Source organism: Podarcis pityusensis, assembly GCF_964106645.2.
Source record: "Podarcis pityusensis genome assembly, chromosome: 9".
Classification (NCBI taxonomy): domain Eukaryota; kingdom Metazoa; phylum Chordata; class Lepidosauria; order Squamata; family Lacertidae; genus Podarcis; species Podarcis pityusensis.
This window is the reverse complement of record NC_138034.1, coordinates 19,654,035-19,669,824: the sequence shown is the minus strand read 5'-3', so window position 1 is coordinate 19,669,824 and position 15,790 is coordinate 19,654,035. Positions and strand designations below refer to the sequence as shown.

General features: G+C 44.8%; 1 protein-coding gene across 11 annotated transcripts in view; it reads left to right on the top strand.

Moving 5' to 3' along the window:
- LIMCH1 (LIM and calponin homology domains 1) overlaps positions 1-15,790 on the top strand; it is a 220,987-nt gene that overhangs the window by 160,301 nt on the left and 44,896 nt on the right. For 4 of the 11 annotated variants that reach the window (XM_081019766.1, XM_081019760.1, XM_081019763.1 and 1 more), the window contains 6 exons: positions 935-1,186; positions 2,590-2,937; positions 7,687-7,965; positions 9,017-9,349; positions 12,084-12,347; positions 13,245-13,280. In XM_081019766.1, the coding sequence (XP_080875892.1) occupies positions 935-1,186; positions 2,590-2,937; positions 7,687-7,965; positions 9,017-9,349; positions 12,084-12,347; positions 13,245-13,280 (1,512 nt within the window). The remainder of the gene's footprint in view (positions 1-934; positions 1,187-2,589; positions 2,938-7,686; positions 7,966-9,016; positions 9,350-12,083; positions 12,348-13,244; positions 13,281-15,790) is intronic. The other 7 variants (XM_081019765.1, XM_081019764.1, XM_081019767.1 and 4 more) reach the window with 7 other exon arrangements.

The window sequence follows — 15,790 nt, the reverse complement described above, 5'->3', positions numbered from 1 at the left end:
CTGGTGACTAATGTCTTGGAATGGCATCTGAAGAACGTGTCCAAATCCTTGGATGCCGAGCTTGGGAATGGTTAGCAGTAAAAGAAAATCCCCAAGATTTGCTATATTGGGAGACAAAACTTGAATTCATTGCGGCATAGGAAGTAGACGTCATCATAACTGTCAAAATGAGAGATTGTTAATAAATTAAATATTGTTTCAAAAATGCATCAATGGGGTTGCTTGTCTCTGCCCATAATCTGTCGTTTGTCTGTAGAGAGCAGGCCTGGCCAAAGAAGTGGCATTTGGCAAGACCTGAGCTTTCTGTCCCAATGTTGCCACCATTCCTGCTTTGCTTGAAGCACTCTAGAAGGTCAGAGGAGGCATGTGAGCACTCTCCTTTTGCACCCCTGCCTCTTCCAGGTTAAGGAGGCCCACTGAAGGTGCCATGCCAAAGAGCTTCCGAAATCTTGCTGCTAGCACTGGTAGACAATAACTATGTAAAAACAGGGGTATTGTCTCTCAATGGGGCATACCAGCCACTAGCTGAAATTGCAGCAATAGATGATTGCTTCCTCCAACATCGTTCTCTCCTCCGTTGCCCACTTTTACTCAATATTTTGATTTGGCAGGGCCAGCCCTTGCATGAGGCAGAGGGAGGCAGCTGCCTCAGGCAGCAAATTCTGAAGGGCGGAAAGTGACTAGAAAAGGGTCTGCTGTGCAGCTTCCTTTCTGCACTAAGGGTCAGGTGGTCCCATCACCAGTGCTGAAGTAAGATACATCTACCAATCTAGTCAGATTTTGTGCACAGAATGGGGAATGTACCATCTCATCCTTTGCCTCAGGCAGCAAACTAGCTTGGGCCGTTCCTGCTTACTGAGCTTGCCATTTGTCACTGTCTGGTCCTTCAAAAGTATTCTTTGTTCTGCTGATTCTGGAATGTGCATTAAATTAGTGGACAGAAGATGGGTGTGACTTCAGCGAGGCCGATGGTGATATGCGAAGACAAACCATTCCCGCAGTCACAGAAGGACGAGTCTAAGGAGAAAGACCAATCTAAATTTCCAGATGTTCAAAGAGATGACCTGGCTAAGCGAAAAACTCAGGCTAGCCCCTCCCAGCTAGATTTGCCATATTTTGTGAGAGCTACTATAACACAAGCAGATCAAGACACCTGGGACCAACTGAAAGTTTCAGGGAATTCCAGGTATGTTTCCATAGAAAGAGAGAGAAGGAGAGAGAGAATAAAGATTCATATCGCTCCTAAAATATTTGTAATTCAAATCATGGCACTCAGGAAGGCCAGCAATTAAGACATATGCATAATATCTGCATGCATCAAATTACCAGGGTACACAGTAAGGTCCGGTCAATAATAATTGATGTGTCTTTCTGCCTGTCATCTTTGTGTAGGAATGGGGAGAATCTGCCTAATTCACACTTCATGAAACAGCATGTGAACTGAAGCACATCCTTCCTTCAAAATTCACACTTCTCCTAATTTTGCCATGCTGTTAGTTCTCCAGCCAAGTAATGTGTACAAAAATGCATATGCTAGGGTAAAATGTGCATTAAAAAAATGCATATACTGGTGATAATAATGTAAAAAATGCATTCGATTAGGGGAAATTGCTTTGCAAGAAGGCGTATATTAACAAAAAGTTGCGTTGAATGCTGATGAATTTTCATGAGCGCTTAAAAGGAATTGCAAACAATTCTGGAGAACTGAACATAAGACCAGAAAAATGAGAAAGTGAGAGAGACAAAAATCGAGAGATTTCACCCACCCCTTATCTGTGTGTGTGGTCTTTGGTGTTTCCTTGGGGGTTAGTGGGGAGCTGAACCTTCCCAAGCCACCATGGGGAGTGTTGTCTGTCCATCCCCAACATAGCTAAGAATAGCATCATGGGCCATCTTAGGGGCTCAGTGCACAAGTCTCCTGATCACATCTTTACAGGAACCAGGAATAACCCTTATCATAATCTTTAAGAGTCTAGCCTTGAAATGAAACACTTTTCTTTCCCTTGGTGTTTGTCAAGTTTCCACTCGTGGGGCTTCCCTCTTTTCTTGGCACTCCCATGCAGGAAGCAGCTGTGGCAACAGGTCTTGCTAGCTCTGCTTGGGGTTACATGGGAATATGTCTGAATCAATCACGGCTAGACGATAGCTCTCTATCTGGTTTAGTGGAAGGGCTGTGGGCACAATCTAGCAAAAAGTTTACAAAGCAAGAAAAAACTGCCATCATAGCTATTTGCGAATGTACTGCTCAGATTTCCAAGAGACATTATGCCATCACTTGGAACCAAGCCACTTTTGTCCTTTGATAAGTTCATATAATTTTCTGGATACAGTTTGGCTTGGGTCCTGTTGTGCTGTTTACATTTTTAAATGTTGTTTTTACTCTTGGTCAGAATAATTTTTCTCCATGTTCCTTGGTTTGATAAAAAGGGGGGTGCCAGAGTTTCTTCTCACAACACCCCAATTTCTTGCATTGAGTGATTTTCCTCCTCCTTCTCATTAAATGTTTGGTTTCTTGGTTTTCCCTCAGTCTTGTAGCTGCCTTTTTATATGCCTTTTTATTTTATTTTTTGCTTACATCTTTGTCGCTAGCGACGAGGAGCTCACGAACACCCCAGGTTCCTTTCTGACCTCTGAAACGGCAGTGGAAGCTGCCGGTCGTAACCGTTTTGCAAGCCGCAAAGTGAGAATGTCCGAGAAGGCCAGCAGTCCCAAGCAGAGGTTTGTGCACTTTGGGCCAGTGACAGAAATTGACCTTCATGCTTGGGAGAAGCTTTCAATTGCTAGGGCTGCGCCAAAAGATGACATGGAAGAGGCAGCCAATAGGGAAAGAGCTGGGGCTCTTGGGACCACAGCTGAAACCTCATCCTTGCTCTCTGTGAGCCATGCCAACTCTCTTGGTCATCCTGACGATGTCCACAGGCCGCATGCTAATCCCAGGTATTTAGTTTGTATCTCTGTGAAAGGCACAATAGCTAGGATTGGGGCTGGGCAATACCTGGTTTGCAACATCACGCTACATCAGCAGCTAAACATTGCAATATGCCGATATATCATGATATCTGAAATAAGGAGGGAGCTACGTAGAGCCACGGGTGTAGGGACGCGGGTGGCGCTGTGGGTTAAACCACAAAGCCTAGGACTTGCCGATCAGAAGGTTGGCGGTTCAAATCCCGTTGAGCTCCCGTTGCTCGGTCCCAGCTCCTGCCAACCTAGCAGTTTGAAAGCACGTCAAAGTGCAAGTAGATAAATAGGCCGGCGGGAAGGTAAACGGCGTTTCCGTGTGCTGCTCTGGTTCACCAGAAGCGGCTTAGTTATACTGGCCACATGACCTGGAAGCTGTACGCCGGCTCCCTCGGCCAATAAAGCGAGACGAGCACTGCAACCCCAGAGTCGGCCACGACTGGACCTTTACCTTTATGTAGAGCCACTGGCTGGCTTCATGGTTTTCCCCTGCATTGTGATTTTTTCATTGTGCGCGCGCGCGCACACACACACACACATCATGATTCAAAATATATTGTGAGGTCAAAAACTATGAAACTGGTATGATATAGACTTCAAACCGGTTTGGGATGATATACCGTTTTATCGCCCAGCCCTAGCTAGGATAGGATAGAGAGAGAGAGAGCACTCATGTACGTAAGCACGAACCCACAACGTTCTATATGTACAACTGACCCTCCCTCTGCAAGAATCTCCCGTTGAGATAATGCCTGCTGTTTGAGAACCAGACGCAAGAGGAGTTTGATGGGAAATTTGTTAGCTTCTAACAACTAACTAGTTCTGTTTTTGCAACAGGTGTGTGCACGCATGAGCTATCTTTCCCCCCATTTCCCATCAAACTTCTCAGCATCTGTTATCCCGTGGGTGGTATTCAGTGTTAGTTCTCTTTGGATTAAACCCATTTAAATTATTAGACGTGACTAACTTAGGCTCATTAATTTCAGTGGGTTAACCCTGCCTGGGACTTACTTGAATACAACCTCATACTACTGTCTGGAGACCTATTAAGAGAACGGTTCAATGCATTGGAGTGGCAATGGGAAGCCACGGTGAAGAGAAGATTATTGGCTGGCGGGTGGGGAGAGAACTGGATGTGCCATCCAGACCTTCATCCATATACATGGTCGTAGCTAAGAGCTGCTTATTTGCATACATATCTGTGGGTTAAACCACAGAGCCTAGGACTTGCTGATCAGAAGGTCAGCAGTTTGAATCCCCGCAACGGGGTGAGCTCCTGTTGCTCGGTCCCTGCTCCTGCCAACCTAGCAGTTTGAAAGCACGTCAAAGTCAAGTAGATAAATAGGTACCCTTCTGGCGGGAAGGTAAACGGCGTTTCCGTGCACTGCTCTGGTTCGCCAGAAGCGGCTTAGTCATGCTGGCCACATGACCCAGAAGCTGTACGCCAGCTCCCTCGGCCAGTAAAGTGAGATGAGCTCCGCAACCCCAGAGTCAGCCATGACTGGACCTAATGGTCAGGGGTCCCTTTACCTTTACCTTTACCTTATGTTCATTAAGTTGTTTTTGGAAGTAAGGGCAGAACTATGTGTTAAGAAGCGAATACAGAGTTCCCCACTTTTGTTCACATCCACCCCACACATTCAAAGCACATTTCGAGCGCGTGATACTCTCTGATGAATCCTAGGAACTGTAGTTTAGCGCTCACAAAGCTACAGTTCCCAGCACCTTTAACCAACTGCATTCCCCAGGATTCCTTGGGGGGGGGAGTCCGTGAGCTTTGAATGTATGGTTTGGATGCGACCTTTTGCCTGAGGGTGCTAATTGCTGCAGGAGAATCTACAGGTAAAGGTGCTTTAATTCCTCCCGTACCTGCAGGTTTTTCCATATAAATGTGCCATGTGTGTTAAACTACCTTTCCTCCCCCCCCCCCATGAAGATACCTGACTGGAGAATAAATGCTTTGGAGGTGGGTGGGTGTGTGAAGGCTAACAGACACGGGAGAGAACTGACTGATGTAGGACAAGTTAAGAAGAGCCTGCCAGTTCCCCTCTGCTTTTCCTAACCCTGTATTAATCTTAAATGGCAGACATGTTTGGGAAGCAGGCGTGGTCGTTCCCCATGTAGTTCTACTCTAAGTCTCTCAGAATCCAGTTCTACTTATTTCCTAATACAGTGGAACCTTGGTTTTCGAGCGTCTCGGAAGCCGAACGCTTCGGTTTCCGGATGCCAAAAACCCGGAAGTAATTGCTTCCGTTTACAAATGCGCCTCAGAAGTCGAACGGCTTCCAGTGAGGTTTTTCCAATTTTCTCCATTGAAGTTGCACTGAAATCCCTTGGAACGGATTTCGTTCGAAAAACGAGGTTCTGCTGTAAATAAATATATCTTATTGTTAGGAAGAGTTGCCTGAAGTGCTTATTATTTATATGGACTTCCAGCCTGCTCTGTCCTGTTAACTCAGGATGGGTTCCTCAGTGTATGCCTGATTGAGGGATCCTCTGCACTCATATGGCATGCTAGATCCCCACAAGTCATATGTGGGGAAACCCAGCCAGATGGGCGGGGTATAAATAAATTATTATTATTATTATTATTATTATTATTATTATTATTATTATTATATGGTTCATGCACCCAGTCCGTACTGATCTCCCACCTCTGCTGTGGACCAAGCAATGCATGTGCATGCAACTGGTGTGGCCTAATGAAACCCCACTGCACCCCTTCCCCATTTCTCGTATACTACTTCCTGATACTACTAATGCACTTCGTGTTGGCCTCTGCTGTGTGAATTTGCCCTAAGCTGCATTGTTCAAAGAAGAATGGCAAGGCAAGCCAAAGAGAGGGTGACCATCTCTCCTGGAGTTTGCTGGTGGTAGTGCATTCTCTTCAGTAGGGGTCAGCCACAGGTTGACTTAGGCCCTCTCCAGACATCTTATTTAGTTGTTCATTCATGACGATTTGTGCACCTGGTGTTAGCAGGGCAAGTTATATGTGATCCCGCTTTCATTACTGCCAAATTTTTGGAGTAGATACAGTGGTACCTCGGGTTACATACGCTTCAGGTTACATACGCTTCAGGTTACAGACTCCACTAACCCAGAAATAGTTAACCTCAGGTTAAGAACTTTGCTTCAGGATGAGAACAGAAATCGTGCTCCAGCGGCGCGGCAGCAGCGGGAGGCCCCATTAGCTAAAGTGGTGCTTCAGGTTAAGAACAGTTTCAGGTTAAGAACGGACCTCCGGAACGAATTAAGTACTTAACCCGAGGTACCACTGTATAACCTTGCTTCCAGTCAGTACGTGCTCTGTACCATCCTGCTGAAATCTAGTAAGTTTTCATACCCAAAATGTTGTGTTTTTTGGAGGGGAATAAGGGTGGTGTTCCACTTTTGTTGCACTCTAGCAGAAGAGCGCCCCTCCACATGCCACAAAAATGTGGTGACACCGGGAAAGCATTGCAGGAAAACTTAATACCGTGGAAAGATGTGTGCACGAGTCACGTTTTCCCCTCAGCTTTTGTCAAGGACAGATATTCAAACAACCCCAGAAAAAGATAGACATTGTGGATGTTCTCTGAATGAGCCGGACACTGTAGAAAATATTTTTTCTACTGTCCATTGTACAGCCAGCTACGCAAACACATGCTCTATCCCCTTTTTTGGGTAATTTAACATCACGGCACAATGAAAATATCAGATTCTATCTGTCTGACATTAGCCCGGAGGTAACTGAGTTTTTGTCAACAGTATCTCTTAGAGTGGTGAATGGCACTATTTAGCAGGAAGAGAAATTCCAATGAAAATCCTCGTCATTATATATTTTGTATATATTTTAAAATTTTATATAGGTTTTATGATGGCCTATACTTGCAACGGGGACATGGTGGCGCTGTGGTCTAAACCACTGAGCCTCTTGGGCTTGCCGGTCGGAAGGTTGGAGGTTCGGATCCTCGCGATGGGGTGAGCTCCCATTGCTCGGTCCCTGCTCCTGCCAACCTAGCAGTTCAAAAGCACGTCAAAGTGCAAGTAGATAAATAGGTACCGCTCCGGCGGGAAGGTAAACGGCGTTTCCGTGCGCTGCTCTGGTTTGCCAGAAGCGGCTTAGTCATGTTGGCCACATGACCCGGAAAAACTGTCTGTGGACAAACGTCGGCTCCCTCAGCCAGTAAAGCAATACCCGATAAAGGTTTGGCAGAGTAAGTTAAGTGCGGACAAATCACTAATACACTATTATTGTGTCAATGACATTGCACAGAACTCACCTGCCCCAAAAATACCAGTCTTGGAGGGGGCCTTACTGATCAAGGCTTCTCAAACTTTTCGTACACCATCTGAAGCGGTAGCCTTAGCTTTTGCTTTGTTTCTGGCAGCGCATTACAGAGTTTACTTCTAGTTAGAGTTTTGTTTTTCCCTCCCTCTGGTATATTTTTATGCGTGCATGTTAAAAGTGGATTGCACTTTTGTTTCGGTGGTGCAATTCTCTCTCTCCTCCTCCCCCCCACCCCAATTTTCTGTGCAGCCAATAATTTTCACTTATTTGGCTTTCTTTTATCTAATCAGCCCATTGTCGTTGCAAGAATTCCTTGCTCGATACTACTAGCAAGAAACTCAGATGTTCGCTTTTAAAGCTAAGATGAATAAGTGAAGGTCTCTTCTCAGCGCTTCCATGTGGTTCTCATTACCTTTCTCCCTTTCTCTCTCCTAATCTCCGTCTTGTACTGTCAGTGAAGTTATGGATGCATGTAATTCACCTCTCTCGGATGCTTGTGCTGATTCTCAGAAGCAAACGCCAAGCAGTTTGAGCGAGTGGCATGAGAGCAGCGAGGAAGAGATGGATGGCAGCTTCCCAGATATTGAGAGAGATGATATGCTGGCTAGAAGATTTGGAACTTTTCAGAAATCTACTAGCCCCCTTCGCCCATCTTGTCCTCCTATTTCAGTAGTCAGTTATCGTCCCTTGAAACAGCAAGGAAAAGAACGGAAGACTCTGCAGAAAGCAGAAAGGTCAGAAATGGGAAACCGGTTGTTATTAGCTACTTAATGCCTGTCTTGCATGAAATGCTAACTGTGCATTATATTATTCTGCTTCTTGACAAGAAAGAGAAAAAAAGGACACGTTCTAATTAATACCTGTCAACAAAAACCAGCTAGTTGTTGTCTTTTAACAGAAGAAGAAAAAAATAAGCATGATTAGTTTAAAAAGAGACGTGAGAGAAGAAAGGTTTACAGTGCTGCAAGGTTTTGATTTTAGTCGTTTTGGGATATTACGGAAAGCTTCGTGGATATAATTATAAACACAATATAATAAAGGGATAGGCTGCCTAACTGTTGTGAAATCTTGATTGGTGACATTTAAAAACCAATGTAAAACAAAACAAAACCCAGTTGTTGAAGACTGCCTGGAGGATTTCTGCAGTTTTTGTCCAGCTGTGTGACTGTTGCTATTCTTATCATTATTGTTAGTGCTGGCTGCTACTTTTGTATATAAGTTTTTATTTTATTTCTGGATTCTTGTTTCTGCATCTAGTTTTGATTCTATGGGCAGTATTCAACCACTGTGTCCTGTAAATGCCATGTTTTCCGCTTGCAGAACAGGACCCCCCCCCACCTCAATTTTTTTCTGGGGAGTTGGGAAAACTCCTAGAACAGATTAAGGTGTTACGTGAGGGAGGAGAAGGGTATAATGTTTTGTTGCACATGGAGATATCCTTGTATAGGTGGAATGAGAGACTTATTGTGGTATATTGCATCCCACCCTTTATAATTTTTATGTGAAGGGGTGTGTGTGTGTGTGTGTGTGTGTGTGTGTATGAATGAATTATTTCCATAATCCAACATCAGGGTATTACCCACATTTCTTTCCGTCACTTATTTGAGGTTTCCTGGAAGGAGTTCCTAGAAAGGCTCTCATCCAGGCACACTGTCCAAGTGGAGATCAGCTTAGCTTTAGCCTTGTCACAGTCCCCTCAGAGGCTATTTCCCAGCAGAGTGTTGTGTGCAATTATTGCGCAGGCAAGCTTTCCTCCTTGGTCATCTGTTGTCTCCTGAATAACAGTGCCCACGATTGCCTTAGCAGAAGTTCCCTGTTGACTTGTGCGACACGACATTGTATGGGAACACCTTCCCCTGTATCCCTAAGCTCTGTTGCCACATGCGAAGATGGCTTTGAGAAGTCTAAAGACCAAGATGAGCACAGAACTAATGCAGCAGGAGGCAAAGCGGGATTCAGGAACCCAGGGAAAGATGACATGATGGTGAGAAGAACCAGAGATTTTCCGAAGCAGACTGGACCAAGTGTTAGTCAGTTCCTCCCAGTTCCTTTCTCGAAACAGCAGAATGGTGGGGAAGCAACTAAGGATCTTGTAAAGACTGAACAGAAAGTCAAGAGGTCAGAAAGCTATTCTGCAGTCTTTTTTTTTTTTTTAATTCAGTCTCTAATTTTCACATGGGGAAAGGGCCTGCTTTTTCAGTTCTGCAGCTATATGTTTCCTTTTGATGCACTGAGTTTGTCAGTAGTCTTTCACTTGGCTGCCAAGTAAGAATTTCTAAGTGACATTAGGCAGGGAAGGTTAACCAAAGTCGGCTTTTTTCCTTTAGATTGTGAATGGCTTGAATAGGTATAGAGAGGCCAGAGATGAGGCCTTCCAAATGTCATTGGACTACAACTCCCATCATCCCCGATGTTGGTTGAGGATGATGGGAGTTGACACAGCAGCCCAAACCCCTCAGTGGTTTCATGTAGATGTTAAACAGCACGGGGGACCCTGCAAGCCATTGGTTCCCCAGAACCAAATTCTGGGCGTGGTCATTTAAGGAGGACAGGGACTACTGCAATATGGAAAGTTGATTCATTTAAATGTTCAGCTGTAAATTTCTTTAAATAAAGCACATGCATGAATACAGAAAGAGTGAGGGGACCAAACTCAGGCACTCATGAGCCAGCTTTCCTGGCTTCAATTAAAGCTCAGAGAGAGGTGACGTGAGGTATATCTCCTCTCATAGGACTTTTTTAGATTCAGAAGTGTAGGCAGCCAGGGAGGCTGCAGAAAACTGGAGAATGTTTAATGGGAAACACACCCACACCCACCCACACACCCACACACCAAGCATCCATGACCACCAGCAAAATTCTAAAGAAGTTATCAAGTGCCCTGAGAATGGGAAAAGGAAACCTCTTTTGCAGGGGATAAAAACATTTCTGAGATGTTTTTGAGGGGGCCAGGTATTGGCACTACACTCATGCCAAGTAAATTTGGTCAAAACTTCCAGATAATTGGGGGGGGGGCAAGGTACGAGGGGAAAGATTTCTGAGTGAGCCCTCTTTATAGACTCTGAAATACAAGTGTGTCGGGTAGCTTAGGCCAGTGTTTTTCAACCTTTTTTGGGCAAAGGCACACTTGTTTCATGAAAAAAATCACGAGGTACACCACCATTAGAAAATGTTAAAAAATTTAACTCTGTGCCTATATTGACTATATATAAAGTCATTCTCTTGAATAGGAATCAAATAAACACAAAGAAAGTATTTTATAATTACTTTATTATGAAATAGTAAACAGAAATATGAAAAATTATAAAATACTTTATTCAGTGCGTAACCTGGGCCTGTTTGGCTGAACACAAAGCTGATATTCTGGCTGGAATCGAAGAAAGACACACACGTAGCTCTTCGTCAACAGCTCTCAGTCTCTCTCTGTATTTAGTAGTTTTTATAGCAATCATGCTTGAAAAGCTCATCTCACACAGATATGTAGTGGAAAATGGGAGCAATGTCAAAATAGCTTTGTTTGCCAGAAGGGGGAACTCCTTGGCAGTATCCAACCAAAAACTGTCCAAAGGTAGATCAGCAAATCTTAGCTTGAAACCACGATTTTGTCTCAGTTCAGTTAGTTCCTCCTGCTCCTGTAAAGTCATGTCCTTTCCACCAACTGATGCTGAGCTATAAGGGTCCCTAACCCAGTCAAGGCATTCAGTGGAGACTGAAGAGAAATAAAATGACAACTTCTCCGGTCCTCCTGGTGACTCGAGTCGCGACGTCTTCTTCTCTCCGCTGCTGCGCACACTGTGCTCGGGCGGGAAGGAAGTCGGAAGATGATGTCCTACTGTGATAGGTCCAGGCTGGAGTCTGGACCAATCACAGCCTGGACATCAGAAAAGTGGAGGGTGTCCCCCTGAGGAGCGCCAATCGGCGCTCCTGCTGGCCGAGGGTGGGGTCAAACCCCCCCTCCCCATACCCAGGACACAGTCCGGCGCCCGCCTAGTGGGCGAAAATTTGAATTTATTTTTTTTAAAATCTTTCGAATTTTTCAATTTTTCCCACGGCACACCAGGCAACATCTCCCGGCACACTAGTGGTTGAAAAACACTGGCTTAGGCTGTTGCCTGTTGACAAATAAGCAGCGTGTAGCATTCCCCATTTTGTCGTTACAACAACCCCCCCATGTTAAACGAAGAGCTTCTTGTTCAGACATGCTGTGCAGGCTGAGATTTCCTGACAGAGTCACCCAGTGACCAAACTCAGGGTTCAAAACCTCTGGTCCCTCTTGCTTCCATCTTTGGGTACCACAGAACTGCATTGGCTATTCTTCCTGTGGTGTTCTGAAGGGCCCAGGGTTCCCGCGTGTCTGTGGGGAGGCACCCCCAGAGTCTGAGGAAGATGGGAGACCCACCTCCTCAGGCTGAGGCAGTGTGAAATGGGGTGCTGAGAGTTCCTCTCGTAAGTGAGGTGACCTGTGATTCCTCCAAATCAGAGTCCTCCTTGGGGTGGCACGTGAAGGGGACATGATATTTGTGCCACATAGGTGCTGAGAGTTTCCCCAATATCAGAAAGGTTTATTGGTTTCAGTGAAGCCAGAGTGCAGTTGATGTGTTGGGTAGCTCTGCTGCAAAAAAACCCAGTTCATTGCTGCCTTTGGGTGAAACCAGACATGCTGCTTTCCCCCCCTGCCAGGATAGAGAGGCACAGAACTACTGTCACTGAAAATCGTATTTGCCTTTGCTATGGCCATGCATGGTTTGTGTCATAATCTCATCTGTTAGTTTCTGTGTCAGTTAAGAGGAGTGCATGTTGGGTACATACGGGGTGTCTCGCTACAAGCTAAATCAGAAATTAACGTTTTTAGCATTACCGTGACGGACTTGGCAGTCCCTGAAAAGCATCCAAAGCTTTGTGCAGAAAGCCCTCAAAAGCTTTCGGCGCAACCTGAGCACAAACTGGAAGATGGGAAAGACAGAGTCCCTGGTGTAAGGCAAGATGGCGCCTCTTCTGCTCCTCATAAGGACTTGCTGGACTCCAAGCCACTCCAGCCAGGAGATTCTTCGGAGATGCAGCTTACTGAAAGAAACAGCCAAGGATTTACATCTCTAAAGGACGGACATGCACAAACGTGAGCTACCTTGTGGTCAAGAAATTGCACCCTAAAGTGTGTTGGTGTGCGCCTGCTGGAAACAAGCCTGTTTTGCTCTTGAGTTGAATATTTTAATTGCGGGTTAACATAATGTACTTCGGAAGTGTGCCTTTTTGGAACTAATAAAGTACTTTCCAGTGGTGCGTTTTTTGGTTTCTTTCCCAGAAATTCTAAGAAATCTCTACAAAACAGGCTATAGGAATGAGGGGGAAGGTGCTGGTTTGGGAGAGCAAAGTAGATTCTTTGGAGAGCTTCCAATCCATGTATATGGGTATGATTTTTCTGGATGTAAATATGACTGTGCCAAATGAAACTTAATCATTGCTAATGAGTTGCATAAACTTTCAGGATGGAGATAGAAACATATTCACTTGCAAGATCCAATGACATTTTCTGGGTCCCCCCCCCCTCCTTGCAGAATGCATCTCAGGGCCCAATTACTATGCATATTGAAATGTCTTTTTAACGGATATTGATTATGCATGGTGCAACATGTAACTGCATGTGTGGCTCATCTCATAAAATGAAATTTACTTTTTATATCTGCTTTTATAAGGAATCACTTCCCAGCCTTGGTTTCACAGTGTGGCTTCCTAACAGGGTGTTCCAAATTTTAAAAGCATTTTTAAAAAAATTGTTTGGTTGTTGTTGTTTTTTAGTTGTTGTGTGAAGGATTAAAGCGTGATCTCACATGTGATGCTTTGAAAATGCAATGTTCATTCCACACTCTGGACTGATGGAGAAGACTGGCTTCAAATAAACATCTCCTTGCTTGATGTGGTTTTCCTCTTTTACCCACCCCCCTCCTTTCCTCTCAATGCAATTTATATCTCCACCCCCCACAAAGCCTCTCTAATTTTATATTTGGTTTTATAGATTCGGCTCCAGAACTCCTGTGTCTGATGACGCAGAGTAAGTTGTTGTGTGCTCAGTGGGTTGCTTTAACAACTTAAACTGCATGCTTTCCGTAATTATTACTAATTTTAAATGCAGCTGATGCACCATTCTTACTTGTCATTGTTCCAATGCAGAGCTGTTCGAAATATACGTGCTTTAACATATACACTGTGATGTGCTGGTATGTGCTCTGAAGTCATGCCTTTTCAGAAAGCTATAAAGCATGTGGATGTTGCTGCAAGATATGACCTCTGCTAATCTGTGGCTTGATCCTTTTTTTAAAAAGAAAATCTGTGGGGTCTGTCGGACCCACTCGTCTGCGATGACTAAAGGAACTGGAATTATAAATAAGGGAGACTTGAATAAGCATAGGCTAGGTCTAGGAGTAGGGACGCAGGTGGTGCTATGGGTTAAACCACAGAGCCTAGGACTTGCCGATCAGAAGGTCGGCGGTTCGAATCCCCGTGACGGGGTGAGCTCCCATTGCTCGGTCCCTGCTCCTGCCAACCTAGCAGTTTGAAAGCACGTCAAAGTACAAGTAGATAAATATGTACCGCTCTGGCGGGAAGGTAAACGGCATTTCTGTGTGCTGCTCTGGTTCGCCAGAAGCGGCTTAGTCATGCTAGCTACATGACCCGGAAGCTCCCTCGGCCTATAAAGCGAGATGAATGCCGCAACCCCAGAGTCGGTCACGACTGGACCTAATGGTCAGGGGTCCCTTTACCTTTAGGTCTAGGAGTAGATTACTAAGTAGTAAGTTGAGGGAATGAGTTTATTACATCAGGTTGAGATTCAAAAGCCAAAGCACAGTTAAATTACCTTGTAGGATCTCTGGCGTAAGTTTTGCATTTCTTTCCACAACATGAAAAATAAAATAAAATAGAAAATTAGCCTTCTGTACTGCAGCCGAAGGGGCTCAACTCTTTCCCTTCCTGCCACTTGGCCTACACAGAACCTCATCTCCTGATCTGCTTTCCCCCCACCTATGAGAGAAAAGAGGTGATGTCCCCATATTGTGTGTCCCCGAACCAGAGAGAAAATCGACTTGAGGAAGAGAGCGATTTTGAGCTGGAAGGAAAAGATTAAGTAGCCTTTCCCTGCCCTGTTCAGACTCGGAGCCCGATGGGTCTGTTTTGAGTTTGTTGCTTGTGTTTAGTAGTGGTTGCTTTTAAAGAAAGAAATCAGTCCTCCCTGTGGCATATAGTTTGTTTTTGCACCCTAATATTCAGGCCCCGTCTTAAAACATGTTCTCATTGTCAAGGAATCCAGGCTTAAACGAGGAACCTCATAACATGTGTCTGGAACTTAGATGAGCTACTTAGGATAATGGGTGCTCCGACCTTAGAGCCCTTTACAGCAGAGATGAGAAACTTGACTCATCAACCCCTGTGTTTGGCAAGCAATATTAAGCCTGCATGGATTGATTGATTGATTGATTGATTGATTGATCGATACCATACCCGCCAACATTTATCTGATGAAAACAGGGGTGTCCTATTCTATTATTATTATTATTATTATTATTCCCTGCCCATCTGACTAGGTTGTCCCAGCCACTTTGGGCAGCTTCCCTCTGGTACGCCAGCTGAGACCCTACCTGCCCGGAGACAGTCTCGCCAGAGTGGTGCGTGCGCTAGTTATCTCCTGCTTGGACTACTACAATGCGCTCTACGTGGGGCTACCTTTGAAGGTGACCCGGAAACTGCAACTAATCCAGAATGCGACAGCTAGACTGGTGACTGGGAGTGGCCGCCGGGACCACATAACACCGGTCCTGAAAGACCTACATTGGCTCCCAGTATGATTCCAAGCACAATTCAAAATGTTGGTGCTGACTTTTAAAGCCCTAAATGGCCGTGGCCCAGTACAGTGGTATCTCTGGTTACAAACTTAATTCATTCCGGAGGTCCGTTCTTAACCTGAAACCGTTCTTAACCTGAGGTACCACTTTAGCTAATGGGACCTGCCGCACCGCCACCGCGCAATTTCTGTTCTCATCCTGGGGCAGAGTTCTTAACCTGAGGTACTGCTTCCGGGTTAGCAGAGTCTGTAACCCGAAGTGTTTGTAACCCGAGGTACCACTTCAGGTCAGCAGAAGTGTACTTCCTGCTGCTTTCATCCTCAAACACTTATTCTGGCTCCAGCTTCACGTCACCGACTATGACCTTAGAATGCCTAGTCTAGGGACAACTAACTCCAAGTATGGGTTTTTCTATGGATGTCCATAACTCTGGCCTGACTCTGACTTTCAGTTACCCTTTGGCATCCAACTTTCTGGCCCCTCTAAACATAACTTACCATGCCATATAATAAAGTTCATTGGTTTTCCATCCCGTCACTTAAAAGATTTATCCCAGAAGGAAACTAATGTAGACCTTAGTTCGTTAAAATAAAATCCTGCTACGCTTTAATAACATGACTGCTTGCGTATAATTTATGAAGTCTCAGGGATAATATCAAACCCCTTTAAAAAAAATAAAAAATAGGTGTTTCATTGTTTTCCTGTAATATTATATCATTTTAAA